This window comes from Amphibalanus amphitrite, unplaced genomic scaffold, assembly GCF_019059575.1.
Source record: "Amphibalanus amphitrite isolate SeventyFive unplaced genomic scaffold, NRLGWU_Aamphi_draft 000162F_arrow, whole genome shotgun sequence".
Lineage (NCBI taxonomy): Eukaryota > Metazoa > Arthropoda > Thecostraca > Balanomorpha > Balanidae > Amphibalanus > Amphibalanus amphitrite.
In genome coordinates, this window is record NW_024881657.1 from 83,059 (window position 1) to 108,077 (window position 25,019).

The 25,019-nt window shown below is 56.7% G+C and overlaps 3 protein-coding genes across 8 annotated transcripts in view; 2 read left to right on the top strand and 1 right to left on the bottom strand.

The window, feature by feature from the left end:
* The window catches only part of LOC122383379 (cation-independent mannose-6-phosphate receptor-like), a 43,094-nt gene extending 41,193 nt beyond the window's left edge, over positions 1-1,901 (top strand). For both annotated transcript variants that reach the window (XM_043369721.1, XM_043369722.1), the window contains exon 25: positions 166-1,901. In XM_043369721.1, coding sequence (XP_043225656.1) covers positions 166-351 — 186 coding nt within the window. In that variant the 3' untranslated portion in view covers positions 352-1,901. The remainder of the gene's footprint in view (positions 1-165) is intronic.
* Positions 1,902-2,137: 236 nt separating this feature from the next.
* On the bottom strand, positions 2,138-7,782 carry LOC122383383 (chromatin assembly factor 1 p55 subunit). 4 transcript variants are annotated; one of them, XM_043369725.1, is made up of 7 exons: positions 7,704-7,782; positions 7,195-7,298; positions 6,234-6,384; positions 5,501-5,646; positions 3,807-4,011; positions 3,144-3,321; positions 2,138-2,888 (listed from the first exon to the last, which is right to left on the bottom strand). In XM_043369725.1, the coding sequence occupies exons 2-7, from the start codon at positions 7,208-7,210 to the stop codon at positions 2,301-2,303; spliced, it is 1,284 nt and encodes a 427-aa protein (XP_043225660.1). In that variant the 5' UTR covers positions 7,211-7,298; positions 7,704-7,782; the 3' UTR covers positions 2,138-2,300. The 4 variants fall into 4 exon arrangements, with proteins under 4 accessions (XP_043225660.1, XP_043225663.1, XP_043225661.1 ...); XM_043369728.1 differs by having other exon boundaries at positions 7,736-7,778; XM_043369726.1 differs by having other exon boundaries at positions 7,688-7,778.
* Positions 7,783-8,039: 257 nt separating this feature from the next.
* Positions 8,040-23,618, top strand: LOC122383377 (tryptophan--tRNA ligase, mitochondrial-like). 2 transcript variants are annotated; one of them, XM_043369720.1, is made up of 5 exons: positions 8,040-8,323; positions 21,230-21,394; positions 22,103-22,365; positions 22,735-22,856; positions 23,093-23,618. In XM_043369720.1, the coding sequence occupies exons 1-5, from the start codon at positions 8,267-8,269 to the stop codon at positions 23,548-23,550; spliced, it is 1,065 nt and encodes a 354-aa protein (XP_043225655.1). In that variant the 5' UTR covers positions 8,040-8,266; the 3' UTR covers positions 23,551-23,618. The 2 variants fall into 2 exon arrangements, with proteins under 2 accessions (XP_043225655.1, XP_043225654.1); XM_043369719.1 differs by lacking the exons at positions 21,230-21,394; positions 22,103-22,365; positions 22,735-22,856; positions 23,093-23,618 and adding an exon at positions 11,751-17,341 and having other exon boundaries at positions 8,069-8,323.
* Positions 23,619-25,019: the final 1,401 nt, after the last annotated feature.

Consider the following 25,019-nt stretch of genomic DNA (forward strand, 5'->3'; position numbering starts at 1 on the left):
GGCGTCTCGACCCACTACCGACCGGTAAGTCTTAAGATATACAGACACACACAGGCACACTCCGTCACACACCCTGTCACACACCGCGGCTCTCTGTGCGCGGCTGGGCGTGTCTGCCGTCTCCGTGTGCGCGTCTGACGCGTCCCCGCCGCGCGTGCCGGCCAGGTGCGCGCCGAGGACCCGGACGACACGGAGACGGCGCTGCTGCTGGACGCGCCGCTGGAGGAGCAGCGCTCGCCGCGGCCGGCCGCGCGCCGCCGGCCGGCCGGCCACTCGCCGCCGCCGCCCGACATGACCGACATCTGCCTGGACCCGGCCTGCGACTCGGACGACGAGCTGCTGGTGGTCTAGCGGGCCGACGGAGCCGACGGACGGAGCGGCCGCGGCAGTCAGCGCCCCCGTCCCGCAGTGGGGCCGCGCGCGCGGTCCCCAGACGGCTGACACGCCCAGGGAGAGAATTGGCTGTGGCCTATCCAGTCGTGTAGCGCCGTGTGCTGTGTAAGCTTTGTCAGCAAGGACTGTATGGTGTAGTCAATGTGTCTGTTATGTCCTTGATATAGCTGGTATGTATTTTATGCGATGGATCTCTATTTGTGTTTAATCTTGTCGGAGTGATTATATGTCATTTGATGTACCCTTTTGTGTCATCCTGTATTGTTTTTATGCTTCCTTGTAGCTGTGTGAACTGAGCGATTATAGGATGAAAGCTGTTTATCGGTCGTTGTCTCTCCCGTGCTTTGTATCAGTACCGTTTTAGAGTTTAGGTTGTATCGCTCCGGGAGCCGCGGCCGGCCGTGTGCGCGGTACTGCCGGAGTGCCACCGGCCGGCGCCTCAGGTCGGTCCCCCCCCCCCCCTGCCGTCGGTGCGGCGCACAGTGCCGGCCGGAGCGGAACGCAGTCGTGTCGCCCCGTGTGTGGCGTGACGCCAGTATAGCGCGGCGTAACGTGACGGCCGCCCAGCCGGGCGTTCCCCGCCACCCCCGGCCCGTGAGCTGGGACCCACCGGCCAGTCACCGGGGGGACGCCGTCAGACGCCGCTGTACCCGCGTGAGCAGAACACTAGTCCGATTTTACTGCTGCGGCTGTTTGAAATGGAAATCCGGTTGCACTAGCAACACAGTATGCTACTGTCTACAGAGTGCTTTTGCAAAGCCATGCGTTAGGATTTACTGGTTTTCGCTAAAAAGCTGTTATTGGAGACGTTATACTAACTCGCATTAGAGACTGTAAATATAAGACTGACACGGCTCATATGCTCCCGCTTACTCCAGTAACGTCTGCCCGTACCGAGGCCTCAATGTCGTGTGTTCGTTCTGCTGCTGCTCTCTGTCGCCCGCCGAGTGAAGGTCGCCATTACCGACTGCGTCCCGCCGAGTGAAGGTCGCCATCACCGACTGCGCATGCTGAGGCTCGGGTGCTGCGGCATCTCTGCTGCTCAGCAGTGAGAGACGTGCCGGTGTGCAGCTATCATATGCCGCTGTATAGCTGCCGTGTGCCGCTATACAGCAGTCATGTGGCGCTATTCAGCTGCCGCAAGCCGCAGTGTATAGCCGCTGTGTGCCGCTTTACATCTGCCGTGTACCGCCGTGCAGCTGCCGTGTGCCGCTATACAGCCGTCATGTGGCGCTATTCAGCTGCCGCAAGCCGCTGTATAGCCGCTGTGTGCCGCTTTACATCTGCCGTGTACCGCCGTGCAGCTGCCGTGTGCCGCTATACAGCCGTCATGTGGCGCTATTCAGCTGCCGCAAGCCGCTGTGTGCCGCTTTACATCTGCCGTGTGCCGCTATACAGCTGCCGTAGGACCGGCTCAGCCACGGTGTGCCAATGCTGCCCACCCGATCCAACACGAGAGTGACCATTCGCTACCATTATTTGTGCGAAATAAATCGATCCGGGAACTTTCCGTGTCTTCATAACGCCGACAAACTAGCCTGACAACATGAACGCCTTCGAACATGGAGAGGAGAGCGGTGGTCGATGCCAGCATCTTGGCGCGTCGGCGAGGCCGGGGCGCACCGCGGGCGAGCGGCACCGCGCCTCGCCGCGCCCCGTACCTGAGGTCCTCGCCGTGCCAAACCGTACGGCGGGTCGACCGATCCCGCCCGGGCGCCAGCAACCGGTCCGACAGAACATCGGCCATTGTACAAAACAGGTCCCATTTATTCAGCGGCATGCTGCGCATCGCGGCCAATCACATAACACGGGCCGCAGCCCTCAGTGGCGGCGGTGGCAGCCTGGCCCTGACTGCCGGGCCGGCCTGCCACCCCCCTCCCCCCGTCCCGCCCTCCGGCGCCGGCTGTTCAGTCTCGGTTGGCCTCCAGCTCAGACGGCTGGGCGTCCGACTCCTCGTCGTTGTAGATGTTCTCTGCCATCTGCCAGACCTGCATGATGTTGTCCTCGGAGACGGAGCACACCACCCACGGCTCGTTGGGGTTCCACGAGAAGTCGGAGATTTTGGCTGTGTGGCCGCCGTGGATGAAGAGCAGCTCGGGCGGCCCGTCCTCGGCGTCCTCGGCCGACTGCTCCTCGCCGATCTTGCTCAGGTCCCAGACGTGCAGGCGACGGTCGGTGCCGCTGCTCGCCAGGATCGTCTCGTTGTGCGGCGACCACTGCACCTGGAAGATCTCGTCCTTGTGCGACTCGAACGAGTGCAGTTTGAGCTTGAGGTTGCGCAGGTCCCAGAGGGCGACCGTCTTGTCGGCCGAGCCGGTGGCCAGGATGTACTCCGAGTACGGGTTGAACGACAGACAGTTGACCTCGGCCGAGTGGGCGTCCACGATGTGCGACGGCTTGTTGGTGGCCGTCGAGCGCGTGTCCCAAATCATCAGCTTCTGGTCGTCCGCCACCGAGCCGAAAAAGGTCGGGTGCAGCAGGTGCCAGGCCACGTCCTGGGGGCGGGTGAGCTCAGGTCAGGTCATGCTCGCGAGAGTAGCAAGGTCAGGCCACGCCATGGTGTGGATAGTTGAAACTTGGAGTCACATCCTGAGGGAGCAAAGGCGCCAGGTTACGTGATAATGCAGATGGCTGCTCGCGTTCAAAGGGGAGCGGCAGGATCCGGGTCCGCTGACTCGCACCAGCCAATAGCAGACAGACGGACGGACGGACAGACTGACGGACGGACGGACGGACGGACGGACGCTCACCTCGACCACAGCTGTGTGGCCGGTGAAGATGCTCTTGGCGTCCACCACCTTGTTCTCCTTGGGCGTGGCGTTGATGTCCCAGAGGCAGATGGTGTGGTCGTCCGAGGCCGACAGCAGGTTACCGTTCACCGACGGGTTCCACGAGAGGCCGTAGCCCTCCTTCTGGTGGCCGCGCAGCCTGCGAGCACCGCCGCGGCGCCGGTCAGACAGTGTCCACACAGCGAGCCCGGTAACCGCCCACTGGCCACGTCAGCGGCACCAATCTCTCCCATTGGGACACTCCTGGCAAATTAATCCCTCTGATATACCGCGAACGCATCTACCCATCGGTCACTGACCTTACACCCCCCCCCCCCACACCGCTTGCCCGAGGCGACTAATCTGGGGTCTGGGCTGGACTCGCCGCCCATGGCTGGTTTGGGTGACTGACTTGAGGTCGGCACTGGTATAAGGCGACTGACTGACCTGAGGCCGGGGCTGGTATAAGGCGACTGACTGACCTGAGGCCGGGGCTGGTATAAGGCGACTGACTGACCTGAGGCCGGGGCTGGTATAAGGCGACTGACCTGAGGTCGGGGCTGGTATAAGGCGACTGACTAACCTGAGGTCGGGGCTGGTATAAGGCGACTGACTTTAGGTCGGGGCTGGTATAAGGCGACTGACCTGAGGTCGGGGCTGCACTCGCCGCCCGGGTCCGGCTTGCTCGGGTGTTTGGTGTAGTCGAACACGAGTACGTCGGAGCTGGGCGTTTTGGTGGCGATGACGCACGGGTTCTGCGGCATGTAGCGCGCCCGGTTCACCTCGCCCTCGTGGTTGATCTTGATCTCGATGTCGATCCGGCCGTTCACGGAGCTGAACCCGCCAAACTCTGCCGGGAGAGACGGGAGCCGTGGGTCGGGGACAGGGACGGCGGCAGGGGGACAGGGACGCAGCGCGCGCGCCGGACCAGCGTCGACAGCTGCCGGGCCGACTCCCCTCGACCCGTGTTGGGGTGGCGCATATCAGTCACACTACTGTATTAGGGCTTAAGGGCGCGAAGACTGCTCAGGTCGTTCTGAGGCCGTGTCAGTCATAAGATGACGAACTAGTCATGCCGGATCCCACACTCAGATGACCGGTGGATGGGAGCAGCGGACCTCATATTCAACTCGGCGCAGATGGGAGCAAATTCCACTCAAGCCTTTACCTTTGGCGAGGTGCCAACTATCCAGTTTGTTGAGGTATGCCCAGATCCTCCAGTTTGCTTAGTTGAGCTTTAAGGAGCGCCGACCACAATGGTCATTTGGAGCCCCACAATTCACTCCGACAGTAGGACGTATGCTTGTGTACAAGCAGTGGGTGATGTTACTCAATGTAATGTTTGTGTTGCGCCCACCTCCCCGATCGCTGTCGTAGTGGGACGGGACACGGGTCCGGTGGGTTAGTATGTCTGTGTGTCCGTCCCCACCTCCCCGCTCGCTGTCGTAGTCGGACGGGTCCGGTGGGTTAGTATGTCTGTGTGTCTGTCCCCACCTCCCCGCTCGCTGTCGTAGTGGGACGGGTCCGGTGGGTTAGTATGTCTGTGTGTCCGTCCCGACCTCCCCGCTCGCTGTCGTAGTGGGTCGGGTCCGGTGGGTTAGTATGTCTGTGTGTCCGTCCCCACCTCCCCGCTCGCTGTCGTAGTGGGACGGGTCCGGTGGGTTAGTATGTCTGTGTGTCCGTCCCCACCTCCCCGCTCGCTGTCGTAGTGGGACGGGTCCGGTGGGTTAGTATGTCTGTGTGTCCGTCCCCACCTCCCCGCTCGCTGTCGTAGTGGGACGGGTCCGGTGGGTTAGTATGTCTGTGTGTCCGTCCCGACCTCCCCGCTCGCTGTCGTAGTGGGACGGGTCCGGTGGGTTAGTATGTCTGTGTGTCCGTCCCGACCTCCCCGCTCGCTGTCGTAGTGGGACGGGTCCGGTGGGTTAGTATGTCTGTGTGTCCGTCCCCACCTCCCCGCTCGCTGTCGTAGTGGGACGGGTCCGGTGGGTTAGTATGTTTGTGTGTCCGTCCCCACCTCCCCGCTCGCTGTCGTAGTGGGACGGGTCCGGTGGGTTAGTATGTCTGTGTGTCCGTCCCCACCTCCCCGCTCGCTGTCGTAGAGGGACGGGTCCGGTGGGTTAGTATGTCTGTGTGTCCGTCCCCACCTCCCCGCTCGCTGTCGTAGTGGGACGGGTCCGGTGGGTTAGTATGTCTGTGTGTCCGTCCCCACCTCCCCGCTCGCTGTCGTAGTGGGACGGGTCCGGTGGGTTAGTATGTCTGTGTGTCCGTCCCCACCTCCCCGCTCGCTGTCGTAGTGGGACGGGTCCGGTGGGTTAGTAAGTATGTGTGTCCGTCCCCACCTCCCCGCTCGCTGTCGTAGTGGGACGGGTCCAGCTGGGCGTCCTCGGTCGGCAGCTGCACAGAGGCGATCAGCAGGTGGTTCTGCTCGTCGGAGGTGTGCGTGCCCAGGATCAGCCGGTGCACGGTGTAGTCCCGGCCGTCCGGCCTGCCGGCAGAAGAGTCACGTCACTCAAACAGGGCCACCGAAAGCGGTCCCTGCACTATGCAAACCACCTCAAGAAATATTTCTGTAAGGAATAGAACACAAACCAAGAAAAAAATGACACCAGCCAGTTATGCATTCAAAACTTTCCTGATCTACTCTGACTGCTGAAGCCTTATGTGGCAAGGCAAGATTTATTGAATATATAGCTGGAAGTGTGATACTTATATAGTAAACTTGAAAGATGCAACTGTGACTGTTTGACAAAATGGGGTATCTTAATACAAAGTCATTTGCACAATCTGCACAATAGCATAGCAGTGCTAAAAACCATAAAATGATGCCACAGAGCCTGTACATTGCAATTGAGCAGGCTCATGTTAAGGGTACTGGTAAATGCAGCTGGCCAGATTGTGGGTTGCCTGGGAGAAAGGAGACACTCAGTCTGCTGCCAATGTGTACAACACATAAGCAGGTCACACATACCATTCGACCACTGTGCATGGTGTAATTCTGGCGAGTGTGGGAGCAATAGCAAGACACATCCAGTTCCACAGCCCATAAGTGTCTCATGCATGGTCACAACTTACCTGGTGACATCAGGTAGCCACTGAGCTGTAAGTGAAGGCCATTCCAAGGCATGGGTCATCACCAGGTCATACAAGAAGGGGGTATTCTTCTTCCAGATCTTGTATTCTTCATTGATGACACGCTCCTCAACAGCATCATCAAAATTGTCACCTGCCAACAGCAAAGGTAGAATGGAAGCATGGTATACCAGGGTCAAGGAAGGGTGTCATGATGTGATGGGAATGAACACCTTTACAGCAATACCTACATCCAGGAGGGCTCGCCACTTATCTCTTTTGAGCACTATTTCCAGTCTTATGATCATTTATCTAAATGTGACTAATCCTAGACATACTCAAATAAATGGAAATATTTGCTAGGAAAACCTGACAAGCATTGCAGTGTAAACAATGAAATTGATATCAATAATGGCCACCAAATTACCCACCCTTTCACAGACTGCAAAAGCCATGATAATTTACACCATCCCTATTCATGTTCACTAGAATTGAAATTTGAACTTCATTCAAGGGAATAGTTCACTTTCCCAAAATTAATTTTTGGCAATGGATTTATTATTTTATGCTCAAAATGATCAGCAAAGAAAATAAACCTTCTTTTAAAAATATTGTTTTCTATATTTTAATTCAGGAAGAACTATAATCCATAGGTATCAAAAATTAACGTTTGAAAAGGAAGCTTATTATGCATTGACCAGTCATATTGCGCAGTACAAACCCATTGGCTGTAAGCATCATGCTGATAGGCTGATGATGACATGGCAGCATTCCTCAGCAAGGTACTCATTCCTCTGCAAGGCACTCTTTTTGGAACAAGAAATGGAATATCTTCGTCTAGGGTGAACATTGAGCTGTAAGAGTGATTTGAGCTGGTCTCAGCTCAAGCTGCAAAACATTATATTCTAGTTCATAACCCCATGTTAAAAGTGAACTATTAGTTCGATAAGCAATCCATACATACCTTCCTTCTCAGTCATATTACTGCTGCCTCAGTCACAGTTAATGTAGATGACAAGCGGCTCAGACTGATTCTCCACGACGCACAGCTCCCGATCATAAATTATCCTATAAAACAGGTAAAAAATCCGGTATATGTCAAGTTTAGGTCCTAACTACAACTGTGGCGCTTTTGATACAAATATGAAACAGCAAAAATTTTAGGTTTTAGGTTAGGTTAGGTTGTAGGTTTGTAGGTTTTAGGTTGTAGGTAGGTAGGTTTGTAGGTTAGGTTAGGTTAGGGTAGGTTTGTAGGTTGTAGGTTGGTAGGTTATAGGTAAGTAGGTAAGGTTAGGTCAGGTTTGATTATGTTTTTTTCTTTTATTTGCGAGACATATGAGTATCATTTTTGGATTCAGGATGTCAAATAATGTAATAATATGAAAAATTTATCAATGAAATCTTTTTAGGACTTAAACTTGACATTCAGTCAAGCCTCAAGCGAGCGGCAGACCAACCTAACCAAGTCCAAACCGAAAAATTAAAATCCACAAGGCAAGGCCCACAGGGGGGCTCTGTGCTGCAAGCTGTGCTGGCTCTGTGTATTTGGATTTGCGGGATTTTCCTTGGATTTTCCGCGCCAAACATGTCTTGCTACCATATGCTGTTCGCGGCAAAAGTCAAATATACTAGGCTTAGAAGGGTGCATATTCATTCATTTGTTCGCTATGGTATTCAAGATTAATTTATGGTATTGTCATGATTTTATTTCGGATTGATTCTATAACCAAACAAGCTAAGTTAAGAAAGCAAGATAATTCAATGGCATGCAAATTATTTTTTAAATCTATATAAATTTCCATTTACTTTATACTAAGCTTTCGAACGTAATTGAAAGACGTGATTTTTTCATAAATACATACTCTTTTCATTGAACTAATGTGGGAGAAATGTCTTTAACACATTCCCATGAGTTTATTGAAAGGAAATTTCTAAAACCGAAATTAAAAAATGGTATGTAGTTGTGTTTCTAGCTTTATATCTAGTATATCTTAAAATTTCCGCGGGATTCTGCATGTTTCCGCGCATGGGCGAAGATGGCGCTGAGGAGGCTTTGGGAAATACGGAAGTCTAAAGCATTTAGATACTTTTCGGTAAGTTATATTATAAAGCGTCTATGTTTTCTGAAATAGTAATTATGATTGGCACTCCGTCACTCTCTTGTGGAAGGTGTCAGCGACGTACGTTATGTGAACCCGGTTTACATAACATTTTTGACGAGGCTCTAGCTTGTTAATTTGGCGATAATTTCGATGCAGTGGTCTTCAAATATTTAGAGGGGATCATTTTGTAAATTGTTAAGCACCATTGGCATCTTTTGCAACATCACGGACAGAGATATAAGCTTGCAACAAACCCTATGTAAGCCGGGTTGTGGTGACCTGACCCGTGACCGTATGTGTGGTTATGACGATGCTTCAGCTCATTTATTTTGCGATAATTTTGGTGCAGTGCCCTTGGTAGATTTAGGAGGAATCATTTTGTAAATTTTAAAATACCATTGGCATCTATTGTAACATTATGGGTGGAGCTGTGAGCTTGCAACCATCCACATGTAACGTGGCTCATTTTGGTGCATTCAGCCTTGGAAGTTTTAGCGAGCATAACTTAGGGCCTGTTCCATCGCCTTAAGGAGAAATTCTTGACTGGAGGCTCTACCAGAGATTTCCCTGGAGGCGCTGGAATGCAATCTGGAGATTTCTGGAGATTGGTGTCACAGATCAGTAGGCGGAACTATGGTCAAGCGTACCCATTTTCGGGAACGCATTTTCGTTCCCATGTTTGGGAACGATAAACCCAAATATGGGAACGCCATGTAGGAACTATTTAAAACAAGAAAAAGAACCGTTAAATGACGTCCAAAAAATATAAAACGATCGTGAACCGCCTGATATTTGTCTCAATATTGTTGCGAAAGAGTTCGATATTGTAAGGCCCATCGTAGTTTCAAATCGTTCCCCTATTTCTAAAGCAGTCCATCATCCGGGCCGCGAACCCAAATTTGGGAACGCTCTCGTACACTGGCGCTGCAAGCGTTCCTTATTATGGGAACGGCGTACCCAAATTTGGGAACGATTTCAACGACGCCTTTCAGGGGCTCTTTTCATTAACAAGCATCACGTCCAACGCCGCAAATTATTGTTAACACAACAATCATCAGATGACCTTTCCGGCAAGACCGTCGCATGTTTCGCCCGGTCTTCTGCGCTTTTATTCCCGTCGATCTCGCAGCGGGCACGCCCCCCTCTGCAGGATTATGTAATTTACAACGCTCAGCGATGTTCAACAAGGTCTTCCATACCTATATCCACCGTACGCGCCGAGGGTGGAGACATGTCAAGCACCTGTCTGTTTATCACCGATAGTTGACGAGCACAAGGAAGTATCCAAAAATGGGAACGCTGAATATGTTACACCCTCAAAACACCTAGTCCCACGGAAAATCTAGTTTTTTCCTTTCTTAATGAGTGTAAGTGGCAAAAGGCCTGGTAGGATGGGCACGAGGAATGATCGAAATCAGCATAAAAATTATAAATAAGCCACACAGAGCGACCTATATAAGAGAAATTCCCCCAAAACGATCATGCTTAGAAACACGGAAGACAAAAACCACGCTCATGACGCTCCTTATGAAACAACGCTAAACAGCTAACATCCAAATAAAATATGTCTTTCCGGGCTGATAAAATACAGCTGAATAATTTTAAACCACTGAAACTGAGTTTACAACAGTAGTTCGGTAAAATCACTGACGTTCCACGCGGTCGTGCGCCCCGACACCAAAAGTCAACAATATTACCTCGGGACTGTCCGCGTGTTCGCTTGCATATGTCAGCATCTAGTGTCGCTAGAATGAAACTTCATAACCAGGCGATAATTATTATACTTGACCTCAAAATATTAAAAACGCTTCATTTTCCTTTAAATTGCATGTTAAGTGTAGTATAACCCATGTTTTCACCATTCCGTCATTTCAAAAAATCATTAAAAATATCATTCGACGGTCGATTTCCTTGTTCAACGGTCAGATTAAAGATAATTTTATAGAGATTTAATAGATACTTAAATTAGCGTGCACTTTTTTGAGACGTGATGCACTAATGAGTTTTAGTGGGCGAACGGCCGAAAAATTACCTTCCGTTCTCATAAATGGGAACGCCCGTTCCCATATTTGGGAACTCCGCTCCCAAAAATGGGAACGTTCCAATATTTGGGTACTCATGACCATAGTTCCACCTACTGAGATACCAAAGGAATGATGATTGTTCTATCTTGAAACACAAAATTTGTTTTCAATTTTAGAAAGAAAGGTTAACAAAATTATAGCAATGTAATTTTATTTACATTCAAGTTGTAAAATTAGCAGTCAAAAGTCCTTTGTTTTCATTCATGATTGTAACATGTGCGCCATAGTTGTAGACCAGAGCCTCCAGAGAAATTGGGACCTCCCAACTCTCTGGAGGCTACTGGAGGTTTCTGGAGCTTAGGCGAGAGCTTTCTGGAGCTTTCTGGAGGCGCTGGAATGCTCTCTGGAGAATTCTTGAGCTTTCTGGAGGTTTCTGGTATCTGTGACACCAATCTCCAGAAATCTCCAGATTGCGTTCCAGCGCCTCCAGTGAAACCTGTGGTAGAGCCTCCAGTCAAGAATTTCTACTGGAGGCGCTGGAACAGGCCCAAAGTTGGTGTTTTTTCTGATAATTCATTATTCAGTCAATATCAGATCAGATAAATGAATGACATCAACAGTTGGGTGTGGGTCCAACCAATAAATTGCTTATATATTATATACCTGTATATTTGCTTATATATAGGTACCTAATCCTATATATATAAGCAAATGAAAGATGTTCTGTTAGTTTTGTCAATAAAAATAATTCAAATAACAAAATCAATACTATTGTATCAGTTCCTACAACCTTATCCAGATTGCATACTTGTATAGGCTTGGCAGGGCCTGAGTTCTTCAAATGATTTTGGGTAGTCATAAAGCAGGTGTCACACTTGTTTTTGCAATCAAGGGGAGGTGCTATACCCAGAGATGCTTCTTTCTAACCAAACCAAAACTAACCTAATCTGACCTAACCTAACCTAACCTAACCTAACCTACAAGCTATAACCTAAAGCCTTAAACCAACAACCTACATATCTGGGTATAGCACCTCTCCTTGGTTGTAAAAACAAGTGTGACACCTGCTTTATGACAACTTGATTTTTGCCCTATGTTATTGCATGGTTAGAAAGCTTGGCATATGAACTTAACTCTTTGACACCTACAAATAAATTAAAAAAATAGCTCCCACATATTAGTGAGCCATGCATTTTCTAACTGTTCATCCCAAGAACAGCTGACCCCTTCTCAGAATTTTTCTTCTCGACATTCAGTCAATGAGCTTTTGCATTTGGGTCCAAGTTAATTTTGCATGCCAGCCTCTGGCGTGTCGCCTGGTCGAGAACCTGTGTGCCGCTGGAGCAGAGTGTGATCGTCAGTGGTGCTCAGACCGCTCCTCGGCATCGCCGCAGGACCGGCGATGGCCGCCAGCGGCTGCGCGGACACCGACTCCTGCCAGCTGGACATCTACGCGGACATCGTCGACTACAGCCATGAGGAGGTGGAGCGGCTGCTCACCACCTGCCGCCGGCTGCACGACGAGAACTCGCGCCTGGCCAGCACTGCCGCCGAGCTGCGCGCCCAGCTGGCCGCCCAGCAGAAGAGCCGCGAGCTGCTGCGGCGTAGCTTCAGCTCGCTGCTGCTGACGGCGCGCGCCGAGATCGCCCGCAAGGACGCACGGCTGGCCGAGCTGCAGCAGGCGCTGGACCAGCGCCAGCTGCGCTGCGCCGGTCGCGACCTGAGCCGCGTGGTGGAGCGCGAGGCGCGCCGCCTGGCCAGCCGGCGGGGCCGAGTGTCGCCACCGCCGGTGGTGGGCGCCGGGCCGGACCCGGCCGCCGCCCGGCCGCAGCGCGGCCGCCGCTCGGACGTGGTGGCCTCCCTGGACGACAGCAACGTGACGGTGCAGGCGGCCAACCTGTCCTTCAGCCTGGCCACCGAACAGGTGCCGTGGAGCCGGCACCGGACCGTGCAGCTGGCGCGCCGGCCGGCCGAGCGCCCACCCCCGGCCGCCCGCAGCGAGCCGGCAGCCGCCGATGCGCCTGCTGGTGCTCCACAGACAGTCGGCTGTCGCTCTGCCGCGGCTCACGTCCACGGTGAGGCGCCGGGGGCACTCGATGCACAGCCTGCGGCGCACGAAGCGGTCCCTGGGCAGCGCTCGGTGGCCGACTGTCCGGCCTCAGAGGGCGCCATAGCGCGGCGCTCGGCTGCAGAGCGCGGCGCGGTACCTAACTCTGTCACAGCGGGCAGCTCGTTGCCCGAGAGCTCTGACAGTGTGACGGCGAACGGTCTGCCTCAGCTGGACGCAGGGACGCCCGACGGCGGCGGCGACCGGCTGCTGATCTGTGAGGACGCCAGCGATAGTGTGACGTCACCGGCAGCCGCTGACAACGGCCGGACGCCTCAGACCAACGGCGAGCGTACGGTCTCTCTGGAGCCGGGCGTATGCAATAGAACGTCTGAGAACAACAATGGAAGTCTCTCCTCACTAAAGGAGAACATATCACCGCTCCGTGACAAAGCGTCTGAGAATACCAACGGCCGTGCTTTATCATCAGATCTGATCGGATGCCTCACCCCCGCGCCACCGTCGTGCTTTGCGCTCGCTAGCCCGCGCGGACTAGCGGCTACCGAAGGTGCCGGCTGTGAGACAGCGGCGCCGGGCTCGACAGCTCTCACGGGTGGAGACACCGCCAGCCCCGGCCGGTCTCCGGTGGCAGCCGGCAAACGAGGGGCCAAGAGACGGCGCGTCGCCTGTTTCTCCGACTCGCCGGAGGGGCCCGACTCGGTGGCTGCTGCCGCCGCCGGGGACGGAGACAGCGGTCAGCCGACAGGGGACGCCGGGGACGGAGGTACCGGCCGGCCGGCGGGGCACGGAGGTACTGGCCGGCCGGCAGGGGACAGCGGCCGGCCTCGGCAGAAGCGGCGCAAGCAGTCCAGCACTGGCACGGCCCGCCGACGACGGGTGCGCACGGCTCAGCTCAACGACGACAGCCAGACTGACCTGGTGTTCGACGTCCAGTTCTGCGTGACCTCGGCCGACTCAGACACGGACCCGGCGGCGAACCCAGGCACAGCCGCCAGCGCCCCGGCGGCGGACCCAGCCTCGGTCCCGCCGCCGGCCGCTGCTCTGGCTGCAGTGGCCGAGCCGGCGGTCTCGGCCGCGGACCGCGCCGGGGCCGCGTCCCCGACCCTGTTCCTGGCCATGACGGTGGCCCCGGCGGCGGCCGCGAGTCCGGCGCTGGTGCTCACGCCGGCGCTGTTCGCCGAGCCGGTGCCGATCCCGGTGTCGGCGCTGGCGCGGAACCCGTCGGCGGCCGCCGCCCCGCTGTCCACCGTGGCCCGACACCCGCCTTCGCTACTCGCCCCGTCCCTGACTCCTGAGCTGGCGCCCCCGACTCCGACCCCGCCACCTGCGGAGTCCTCTCTGACGCGGTCCTCGCTCCCCTGCCCGTCCCCACCCCTCGCCCCGGCCGGTGGCCCGGCGCCCTCTCCTGGCCCGGCGCCCTCTCTTGACCCGGTGCCCTCTCATGGCCCGTCCGTTCCCGGCGTCCCGGCGCCCTCTCCTGGCCTGGCGCCCTCTCCTGGCCTGGCGCCCTCTCCTGACCCGGCGCCCTCTCCTGACCCGGTGCCTTCTCCTGACCCGGCGCCCTCTCCTGCCCCTTCTGCACCCCGCGTCCCGGCGCCCTCTCCTGGCCTGGCGCCCTCTTCTGACCCTGCGCCCTCTTCTGGCCCTGCACCCTCTCTTGACCCGGTGCCCTCTCCTGGCCTGGCGCCTTCTCCTGGCCCTGCACCCTCCCTTGACCCGGCGCCCTCTCCTGACCCGGCGCCCTCTCTTGACCCGGTGCCCTCTCCTGTCCCGGCGCCCTCTCCTGGCCCGGCGCCCTCTCCTGACCCGGCGCCCTCTCCTGACCCGGCGCCCTCTCCTGCCCCTTCCGCACCCCGCGTCCCGGCGCCCTCTCCTGGCCCCGCACCCTCCCTTGACCCGGCGCCCTCTCCTGACCCGGCGCCCTATCCTGGCCTGGCGCCCTCTCCTGGCCCTGCACCCTCCCTTGACCAGGCGCCCTCTCCTGACCTGGCGCCCTCTCCTGGCCCTGCACCCTCCCTTGACCAGGCGCCCTCTCCTGGCCCTGCACCCTCCCTTGACCCGGCGCCCTCTCCTGACCCGGCGCCCTCTCCCGGCTTGGCGCCCTCTCCTGGCCCGGCGCCCTCTCCTGGCCTGGCGCCCTCTCCTGACCTGGTGCCCTTTCCTGACCCGGCGCCCTCTCCTGACCCGGTGCCTTCTCCTGACCCGGCGCCCTCTCCTGCCCCTTTCGCACCCCGCGTCCCGGCGCCCTCTCCTGGCCGGGCGCCCTCTCCTGGCCTGGCGTCCTCTCCTGGCCTGGCGCCCTCTCCTGACCCTGCGCTCTCCCCTGGTCCGTCCCCACCCCGCCTCCTTGTGCCCTCCCCTAGCCCTTCCCCACCGTGCGTCCCTGCGCCCTCTCTTGGTCCGTCCGCACCCCGCGTCCCGGCGCCGGTGTTTCCTGGCTTTTCGCCGGTCTCGACTCCGCCTTCCAGCCCGGCGGCGCCGAGTAGCGCCGACTCTCTGTCACCAGCCGGCTCGCAGGGCCTGCCCTCGGAGCAGCTCAGCAGTTCGGCCGCGGCGCCAGACGAGGCCGCCCCACCTGACACTTCGCCAATGCACTCTGGGTGGCTGAACCTGAGTCTCTCGTCCTCTGACGCGCCCAGTCCGGCGTCTTCGGTCGCCGCCGGCGGACCTCCTTCTCCCGCTGCCTCTGACGGCGGGTCAGAGAGCGACTTCCACCTGCAGCTGAGCGACGACGAGCTCGATTTTGAGCCAGACTCACCGCGGCGACCGTCGACGGCGCTTGGACCGGCCCCGGGACTCCGGGCGGCGCTGGACTCACCCCCGGGACTCCGGGCGGCGCCGGACTCACCCCCGGGACTTCGGGCGGCGCTGGACCCGGCCCCGGGACTCCGGGCGGCGCCAGACAGGGCCGAGCGAGCGGCCCGGGCCGGCGGCGCTGGCGCTGACCGCACGGAGGGGCGTCTGTCCGCAGACGGTTCCACAGCCGGCCGGTCGGCTGAGGACGCGAAGTCGCCCCCTGGTGCCACCGAGCGCGGTAACAAGCGGGCGCCCAGCACGAGGAAGACGCCGAGACGACGGCGTCCGGTGCTGGGGGACGGCGACGGTATGCAGCTCCACATTCCGACCAGCCAACAGGTGCTGAACACCATCTCGCCGGGTCGGATCGCGGAGCGGCCTGCTGTGCCCACCAGCGGAGAGCTGCCGCCCCGTCAGCCGGACGGACGAAGACCACGGAGTGCTGCTGCCGAGGACGGCAGCCATAGCGCCAGTCCGGCGGGTGGGGACGGACAGCGGCCCCCTAGTGTGACTGGCGGCGGGTCTCCCTCGCTACCAAAGCGCCGGAAGCGGCCCGGCGAGCCGTTGGAGGACAGGCGACAGTCCGACAGCTCGTCCGAAGAAGACAGGTCTGACGCGGAGGATGCCGCTTCCAGTGTGGATAAAGATGACCTATCTGAAGTGGAGGAGGGCGGCTCCGACTCGGACAGGGAGGAGGGGGAGATCGTCGACAGCTCTCCGGTGAAGGTGCCTCCGTCGCCGGCGGCGGTGAGGCGGCGCCGCGGCGGCTGCAGCCCGCGGCGGCGCCGGCGGGACCGTAGCGGCTCCGACTCTGATCGCAGCCCGCCGCGGCGGCGGCGCCGGCTGGCCGTGCTCAGTCCGCTGTCGTGGCGCGGCCGGCGAGGGCGGGGGCGGGGGCGGCGGCCTCTGCTGGACAACACGGCCTGGCACTGGACTGCCGACGACCGGAACCGTCGCCGGCGGCGCTCACCACCGGCGCGGACCGCGCGCTGCGCCGGACTGGCCGCGTCTGCCGAGCGCAGTCGGCGCCGCAGGGAGCTGGTCGGCCGCTACCGCCGCTCCAGCTCGCCCGGCAGTGGCGACGACCGGCCGGTGCGGCGGACCCCCGGCTCCGGCGGCCGGCGGTCCGGGAGCGCGTCCAGGGAGCGGCGCCGGCACGCGGAGCACGAGGAGGAGGAGGAGGAGGAGGGGCAGGAGGAGCTGTTCTCGCCGCCGGACCGGCCGGCCGGCAGTCCGTCCGGTCTGACCGGCCACAGCGAGCGCCGGCTCGGCCGCTACCTGACCGCGTTCATCAACAACGACACCTTCCTGGAGGACAGTGTGTCGAGGGCCGAGCCGTGCGCCGAGCGCGGCGACGTGGTGGCCGTGGCCGCCCCCGCCCCGACCCCGGCCCCGGCCGCCGCTGTGACGCCGCCGGGCCGGTGCCGCCGGCGCCGCAGCGCGGCGCGGCTGGGCGACAGCCAGAGCGTGGTGCTGGCTGTGGCCGCCGAGCGGGCCGGGCCCAGCCGGCGCTCCGAGTCGCCTGACACGCTGGAGCGGCTGGCGCGCCAGGCCGAGGGGTTCGCGGCGCCCGAGCTCAGCGGAGACGACTCCGAGATGAGCCTCCTCTCGTTCTGCCGCTGAGGGAGCCGCCGGCCCGGCTGGCAGAGCCGCTGACTCGGCTGGCGGAGCCGCTGGCCCGGCTGGCGGAGCCGCTGGCCCGGCTGAGGGAGCCGCTGACTCGGCTGGATATGACTGGCCGATGCCTCACACCAGTGGTGAACTCCGATCGGTTGCTGTCCTTGCTGTCAGATGCGCCGTCTACTGGAGAATGGCGCGATTCTCATGAATGCGGCGGGAAGCAGGGTGCGGGGTGTGCTGTACTGATTTGCTGTACCGATCATTGCCATCGCTCATCTGCATGCACATAGAGCCCTGTGTTAGACCAGGCCGGCGACTGGGCGCCGCGCTCCGAGGGGTTTCCGTCAGTTGCGCTGGACGTCTGGGCCGCTCGGCCGCTCCCGCCCCACCGCCGGGCGCTGGCCCACCGTGGCTCGATACTGCGTGGGCGAGGTGCCGAGACCATGTCCGTATTTGAGCTAGATGCATCTCGGCGTTATTGTCATATACATATATCCGTTATTTTGCTCTTGAATATTCGAGATATAGTTAAATACATTTTGAGATAAAAGTCAGATATCTGCGTTGAGATGCCATCCCGTCAAAAGTGCAATATTTCGTAGAGCGTTCACCCAGGCCGTTTAGTGTGCCTTTGAGCTGCCGCACAGCGCAGTTCGGCTGCACGGACGACCGCGCGTGCTATTGGACGTGCTCTGACACTTGCGATGAAATACGGTACGGGGGGCACACATTCACTGCGGACGGGGCTCCACACTCGGTTGTAGGACAATTCCACCCAACGCCTACGACTGCAGCGCCAGGGGTGTGCTATCCGGCACAGCATGTATTCAGGCGCCCACTACTAGTGACATCTAGGGACAAAGTCGGAACTGTGGTGTGTTATCCGGCACAGCATGTATTCAGGCGCCCACTACTAGTGACATCTAGGGACAAAGTCGGAACTGTGGTGTGTTATCCGGCACAGTATGTCTTCAGGCGCCTACTACTAGTGACATCTAGGGAGAGAAGTATGAACTGTAGTGTTATCCGGCACAGTATGTCTTCAGGTGCCCACTACTAGTGACACCTAGGGATAGAAGTACCTATGAACTGTAGTGTTATTCGGTAGTGTATTCGGGCGGGTACTACAAGTGACACTTAGGGAGAGAAGTCTGAGCTGTAGTGTTATCCGGCACAGTATGTGTTCAGGCGCCTACTACTAGCACGGAATATATAGTCTACGACATGGAATGGACAAGATCGAGATTTCCTGTAACTGCCGAGTTTTTGGCGACCTGCTGATTTAGTCGTGCGGATTCGCTGTGGTTACTTCCTTTACGAGGATGAAAGTATAGTTGCCAGACCTATAACTAATAGGGGAAGGTGGGGCATAACGGGGTACCGGGGCAATATGAGAAGGTGCATTTTATTCTAATCAGGTGTTGCTGTCTGGAATCGCTTCTGACAATTTAAACTTCGCTCGTTTGCCGCCCTTTTCTGGTGGACGCCGGAGGGAGGCGGCGTTGCTGAGGATGGTGGGTAAGGTTTTTTTCATGGTGCTGATGTATTTTTCAACATTCGTTTGGTAACTTCCTAGGTGAAAATCCGTTCGAGTAGGTTTGTCATAGTCAGTGAAAGCAATGACTCTCGTCCTAGCCAACCTTTCGCTGCGATAGAAAGTTGCCGGCTGTTTTGATAAACATGAACGATCCTGCTCTATTGCCAATGTCCTTCGGGGGTTAAAACGGGTTTCCGGTAGAGGCGATATGGGGTGGTGAATTTTACCACATTTTACCACATTTACCCCATTTACGTGCCCAGAAGTGCTTTTTTTGTTACAGTTAAAACTAGTTGCCTTTATTGGCCCACTCACGTTTCATAAATGCATTTAGAGGAGGGGTTGCGTTAAACGTTTCAAACGTTGTCATAATGTTTCTCCATTATAAGTAGGTACACAGGCACCGTGTATGTGCCTAATATATATTTTTGCCGAGATAAACTCTTTCATTTTCAGTAGCTTGGATCTTGGCTTAAGCGGCGAGTGCACAGGAACGTGCACCCAGCAGCCTGACACAAGTCCCAGATTTTCACCACGCCTTTTATCGTTTGTCGCAGTCCTCGAATGGAGTCGATGCTGGCGCCGCCACCGACCGTCCACCGCTGCAGCCAGGCGTCGCTCTCCTGAAGAAACTGCATGTGTTCTCCCACCGTTGCTGGATGGAGGCTGGATATCGCGCGTGGCTTTGAGCAGGGGTCGAACCGGGCGGAAGAGTTTAGCACATCGAGCAGGTCGTTGAGGCGCAGCAGGAGAGTAGCAGTCGGGAGTGCAGTGCGCGGGAGCTTGCCGTGGGTCGCATGCAATGTGATTGCTGCTGCTACTGTCCGGCTCATCACCTGTAGGGCATAGCTGACTTTCATTTTTCAAAGCTGTTTGGCCTGATGTGTTTCTGGCTTAGTTTTGGAGCAGCCCGTGGGAAAGAAGCGCATTCCAGTGTGTAGAGTGTTTCTAAATGACTCCAAGAGGCTACTTCACCGTCTACTTCAATATCGTATTTCATTAATGCATTTCGTATGCATTTGAAGATGTGAGGCACGCCATACAGAGCAGCAACCTCGTGCCCGTCCACGATGAACAAGCCGGTTTCCGCAGCTCCGAGCAGTCTGTAGGTCGCCTGGTTGTTCTTTGACATGTCACAAGTTGTAGCTAGCACAGTGAATCCCGCTGTTGTTGTTACACGTTGGACACACTGTGTTAACAGCTGCTGCTGCACAACGGCCTTGGTCGTTCCGGAACTCAGAAAGAAACCGATGGGCTGTTTCCAGCGTTTGGTGACACTGACGCCCCGCACCATCATGACCAAGGCGTGGTCGGCGCAGGCATTGGCGCGGCAGAGAGAGCCATGATCAGTGAAGCCCTCGATGACGTCATCACCCCGCTGGTAGGCCAACCTTGGTTTCAGCTGCATTTCGTCGAACGAAATGATGCACAGCTTGTCCTTGGCACTTGCTCCGGCGAACTTCTCTTTTATGAGAGCCAAGATAGCGTCATGAAAGCCAGGTCGCATCTGTATTTTTTCCATCTTCCCCCGCAGAGTTCGAGGATGGGGAAGGACGTACCGTTTTTGTAGGAACCGATACGCCCTGGGACCAAGGCCATATATAGTCCTGGGACCCTGAAAGTAGAGCGCGAGTGCTCGCACTTCCTCATCTTCATCAAATTTTAGACGAATTTCATCGAATTTCATTTAATTTTAGACCAATGTTAAAACTCTAATGCAATGAATAATGTATAAATGCTCCCGTAACAATGTGTGCTAAAAGTTTCCAATAAAATATACGGTTACCATTTCAAAGTCACAGTCACAACTTGGCCCTTGAAGACGAATCATTCGACGATTGTTAAGAAAAAATGTATGAAATGTTAAGAAAATATATGAAAATGTAAACCCACGTGGAAAGAAATTCATCCGCTTCCTCCGGATCTCCGGATATTCATCCGGCAAAATCCTTGATTTTTGGTTACACACGTGGCAATGCTAATCGAAGCTTCTGTCCATTCCATGTCGTAGACTATATATTCCGTGCTACTAGTGACATCTGGGGACAGAAAATCCATGGATTCAGGCGCTCACTACTAGCAACATCGAGGTCCTAGGAGTAGGGACAGATGTGGCGCTCATTGCCCGCCCCCGTCAGTAGGTGTGCATACGTCCGCCACTACTACTAGGCAGCTTGTGTAAGGCGGCAGTGGGCAGAGAGAGAGAGAGAGAGAGAGAGAGGGAGAGAGAGAGAGAGAGAGAGAGAGAGAGAGAGAGAGAGAGAGAGAGAGAGAGAGAGAGAGAGAGAGAGAGAGAGAGAGAGAGAGAGAGAGAGAGAGAGAGAGAGAGAGAGAGAGAGAGAGAGAGAGAGAGAGAGAGAGAGAGAGAGAGAGAGAGAGAGAGAGAGAGAGAGAGAGAGGAGAGAGAAAGAGAGAGAGAGAGAGAGAGAGAGAGAGAGAGAGAGAGAGAGAGGAGAGAGAGAGAGAGAGAGAGAGAGAGAGAGAGAGAGAGAGAGAGAGAGAGAGAGAGAGAGAGAGAGAGAGAGAGAGAGAGAGAGAGAGAGAGAGAGAGAGAGAGAGAGAGAGAGAGAGAGAGAGAGAGGAGAGAGAGAGAGAGAGAGAGAGAGACGTCCTGGCGGCGTCCCTGTACTGGCGCTGGGAGACCAATGTTCGCCTTTATACATACCTTGTTATACGGGACGGAGCATGACCACGTCATACGCGAGTGATACGATGCTCAGGAGCCACCTTCCCCACGGGCACCTGATGTCGCTAATAAGCTACGTCTGTGACTGGACGACGGGTTATCAGCGTGTAACTGCGGATAAGTTCGCCACAGAGTTTTCAGCGGCACCGGTGCGAACTGTTTGCAGGCGTCCGCCGACCCGCCGGCCGTAGTGTTCTCCGGCGTCCAGCCGACCGGCACGCTCCACCTGGGCAACTACTTTGGCGCCGTACAACAATGGGTCGACCTGCAGAACACCGACAAACAGCTCATCTTCTGCATTGTGGACCTGCACGCCCTCACAACTCCTCAGGTGCGAGAATGATCTGCCACCCTATCTAATAGTACGCAATATTGATTGCAGTCATGAGCCCGTGAAGCATATTAAATATTTTTGCTCAATACCCATTAGGCGTTGTGCGTCCTGAATAGAAACTAGGAGGGTTTTAGCAGCGGACCTGTGCCATCAGTGATCAGCGTCCGCGGTCCGAGTCAGTTGCCGCCGGCTGTGTCTGACTGTATCTGTGCGTCCGCCGCCGGCCGTGTCTGACTGTATCTGTCCGCCGCCGGCCGTGTCTGACTGTATCTGTCCGCCGCCGGCCGTGTCTGACTGTATCCGTCCGCCGCCGGCCGTGTCTGACTGTATCCGTCCGCCGCCGGCCGTGTCTGACTGTATCTGTCCGCCGCCGGCCGTGTCTGACTGTATCTGTCCCCCGCAGAGCCGTGTCTGACTGTATCTGTCGGCCGCCGGCCGAGTCTGACTGTATCTGTCCGCCGCCGGCCGTGTCTGACTGTATCTGTCCGCCGCCGGCCGTGTCTGACTGTATCCGTCCGCCGCCGGCCGTGTCTGACTGTATCCGTCCGCCGCCGGCCGTGTCTGACTGTATCTGTCCGCCGCCGGCCGTGTCTGACTGTATCTGTCCGCCGCCGGCCGTGTCTGACTGTATCTGTCGGCCGCAGAGCCGTGTCTGACTGTATCCGTCCGCCGCCGGCCGTGTCTGACTGTATCCGTCCGCCGCAGAGCCGCGCTGAGCTGGGCCGCCGGATCACCGGTCTGACGGCCGGCCTGCTGGCCTGCGGCCTGGACCCGGCGCGCGCCACACTCTTCCTGCAGTCGGCGGTGCCGGAGCACACGCAGCTGGCCTGGCTGCTGGCCTGCCTGACGACGCTGCCGCGGCTCTCGCAGCTGCCGCAGTGCCGCGACAAGGCGGCCGCGCTGCCCGAGACGCCGCTGGGCCTCTTCAGCTACCCGGTGCTGCAGGCGGCCGACATCCTGCTCTACAAGTGGGTGCCGAGGCCGCGCCGGTCCGTCAGCATCAGCTACACGTCACAGGCAGTCCACGTCATTGGGTGATACCGTCACAGGCGGTTCACGTCACTGGATGATACCGTCACAGGCAGTCCACGTCACTGGGTGATACAGGTCCACGTCACAGGCAGTCCACGCAACTGTATGTTACCGGTCCACGCTACTCGGTACCGCTAGTCCACGTCGCTCGGCACAGTTAGCTCGCGTCACTCGACGTCGTGAATTTCTCGTTGGTGATTTTGACTGTTGCGCTTTATGTGTTTTGGATAGTGAGTCTATGAGGCTATAAACCCCCAGCCCTGCCGTTTATCAGTGTCAGTGACGTCGTCCCTTTTCACCCCCAGGGCCACGGAGGTGCCCGTGGGCCAGGACCAGCTGCAGCACATTCAGCTGGCGCAGCACCTGGCCAAGGCCTTTAACCGGCAGTTCGGCGAGCTGTTCCCGCGGCCGCGGGCCACCGGAGCCGGTGAGGGCCGCTCCGCCGGCACCGAGGCCAGGCCGTGCGCTCGACGGAGACCGGCTCCGGCGCTGAGCTCGGCTCCACACTCTGCCGTATCTCAGATTTTGTCCCATCAGAGCAGTCAAGTAGTGGTTAGGTGTGTGTGAAATCCTTGACGTGTCACCAAACGTGTAAGTCATTAGAGCATTATGTGGTAACTGTGCCCGGTCCGTGGTGACGCCCCCTGCGGCCGCCGCCCCCAGATGACGAGGGCGCGCGGGTGCTCAGCCTGCGCAACCCGGCGCACAAAATGTCCAAGTCGGACCCGGACCAGCGCGCCTGCGTCTACCTGACCGACTCGCCGGACGCGATCCGCGCCAAGCTGAAGAAGGCGCTGACCGACTTCACGTCGGAGGTGTACGCCGACCAGGAGCGGCGGCCGGCCGTCACGGCGCTGATGCGGCTGCACGCGCTGGCGGCCGGCACCGACCTGTCCGGCGTGGAGCGCGCCGCCGCCGGCCTCAGCACGGCCCAGTGGAAGCTGCAGCTGGCCGAGCTGCTGGTCGAGAGGCTGGCGCCCGTGCGCCGGCGCTGGCAGCAGCTGGCCGCCGAGCCCGGCTACCTGCACCAGGTGCTCGAGCAGGGCCGCCAGCGGGCCGCCGAGCGGGCGCACACCACCTGGGAGCAGGTGCGCCGACGGGTGCAGCTGCGGCCCGACTGAGGCGCCGCGGCCCGCACACACCCCCGATAGGTAGACTCAGTTGTGATAAAATAGAGGTATGTCGCTTATCCGGACTGTAAGAGGCAGCAGGAGAGAGGGAGAGAGAGTGAGAGAGAGAGAGAGAGAGAGAGAGAGAGAGAGGGGTGTGGAGGAGAGAGGAGATGTGAATAGTAATATGTACCGATTTACCAGCTGTTTTCTCGCGCCCCACTGGGGTCTGCGTATAACTCGCCCTACTGGCCCTCTCCCCTCCAAACTCCGAAACTACTGGGCGGATCGTCAACATTCAAACGGCGTCTGATAACCCCGGAAAAACTGTCAGGTGGAACCCAATTTAATTGACCTCGACGTCACCGATGACGTCACAGGTCAGGTCAAAATTAAAATCATCGATGTTTGGCTTGTTCCTATTTTGGGCTCCGGCCGCCGTCTTACAAGTCAGATCAGGCTCATGTTTGGTATACACACTCGTGAACAGATGCTTTAGATACCCTGAGGGTACCAAACTTGTACTTTGATTTTCAGGTCAAGGTCAGGTCATCACAGGTCAAGGAAATCTTATATCATGCGTCGGTCACCTCACACATGTTTTATGGTCCATTTACGCCATAGATTTCGCATTCGATATCGTTTATGTCATTCGAGGTCAGTTTGAGTTGAATTTAGCTAAGGTCAGGCCACTTTCATGTCAAAAAGGTCAAATTTTAAAGTTGACATTTTTCAACAATAAACGAACTATCGGATGCAGTTTGAGCTCAGGGACACGATGGTGCTATTTATATTGGTGTGCGATGTCAAATACGTACTGAACAATTGTTTTAAAATATTTTGAAATTGAAATTGAGTTGTGAAATTTTTGCTATAATGCGTATAACTTGGCCATTTTTGAAAATATCTGGCTAAACCTTGCTAGAGTAAGTCATAAGCATGTGTTCTATCACATATGTTCCGTATTTTTATAAGCCAAAAACGTTTTGAAAAAAGAAAATGTTGAACTTGAATATACAATTTTCAAAATTTTGAAAATCCGAGATAGCACTTTATAGCGCAGTCTATTCTGAGTCCTCCCATGCAAAGAAATTGGATCTAGCTTAAAAACTGAGCTCTTAGGAGTGATTGCCGTGGTTCAATGTTTTGCGTCGAAATCGGCCGAACATGACGTCACTCCGACGTCATTTTCGGCCGACCCATGGTAGCTACGAAGTTCATATTTTGACACAAGGTGTCAAATTGATGCATCCGAAGGCACTGAAAGTTTGGCGTCGATACGTCAAGCGGTTTAGAAGCTATTGCAGAAAAACGGGAGGGGGGGGGGGCTATGAATAGCCCCCCAGTGGGGCGCGGGTTAACCTTGGGGGGAGGGGGGTGTTATTGAGGAAGTAACTGAAAGACAGATGTCTGAAACATGGCCATCACAATTAAACCAAATGAAACGAGCTTTGACACTTATTGATAACAGATACTGCGAA

Bases quoted from the DNA above. Each gene is read 5' to 3' on its own strand.
- LOC122383383 (XM_043369725.1), bottom strand. The intron at 5,647-6,233 runs GTAAGTTGTGAC...TTCTGCCGGCAG, and splicing joins TGGCTACCTGATGTCACCAG to GCCGGACGGCCGGGACTACA. The intron at 2,889-3,143 runs GTGAGCGTCCGT...ACCCGCCCCCAG, and splicing joins GCCACACAGCTGTGGTCGAG to GACGTGGCCTGGCACCTGCT.
- LOC122383377 (XM_043369719.1), top strand. From the start codon at position 11,759: ATGGCCGCCAGCGGCTGCGCGGACACCGACTCCTGCCAGCTGGACATC.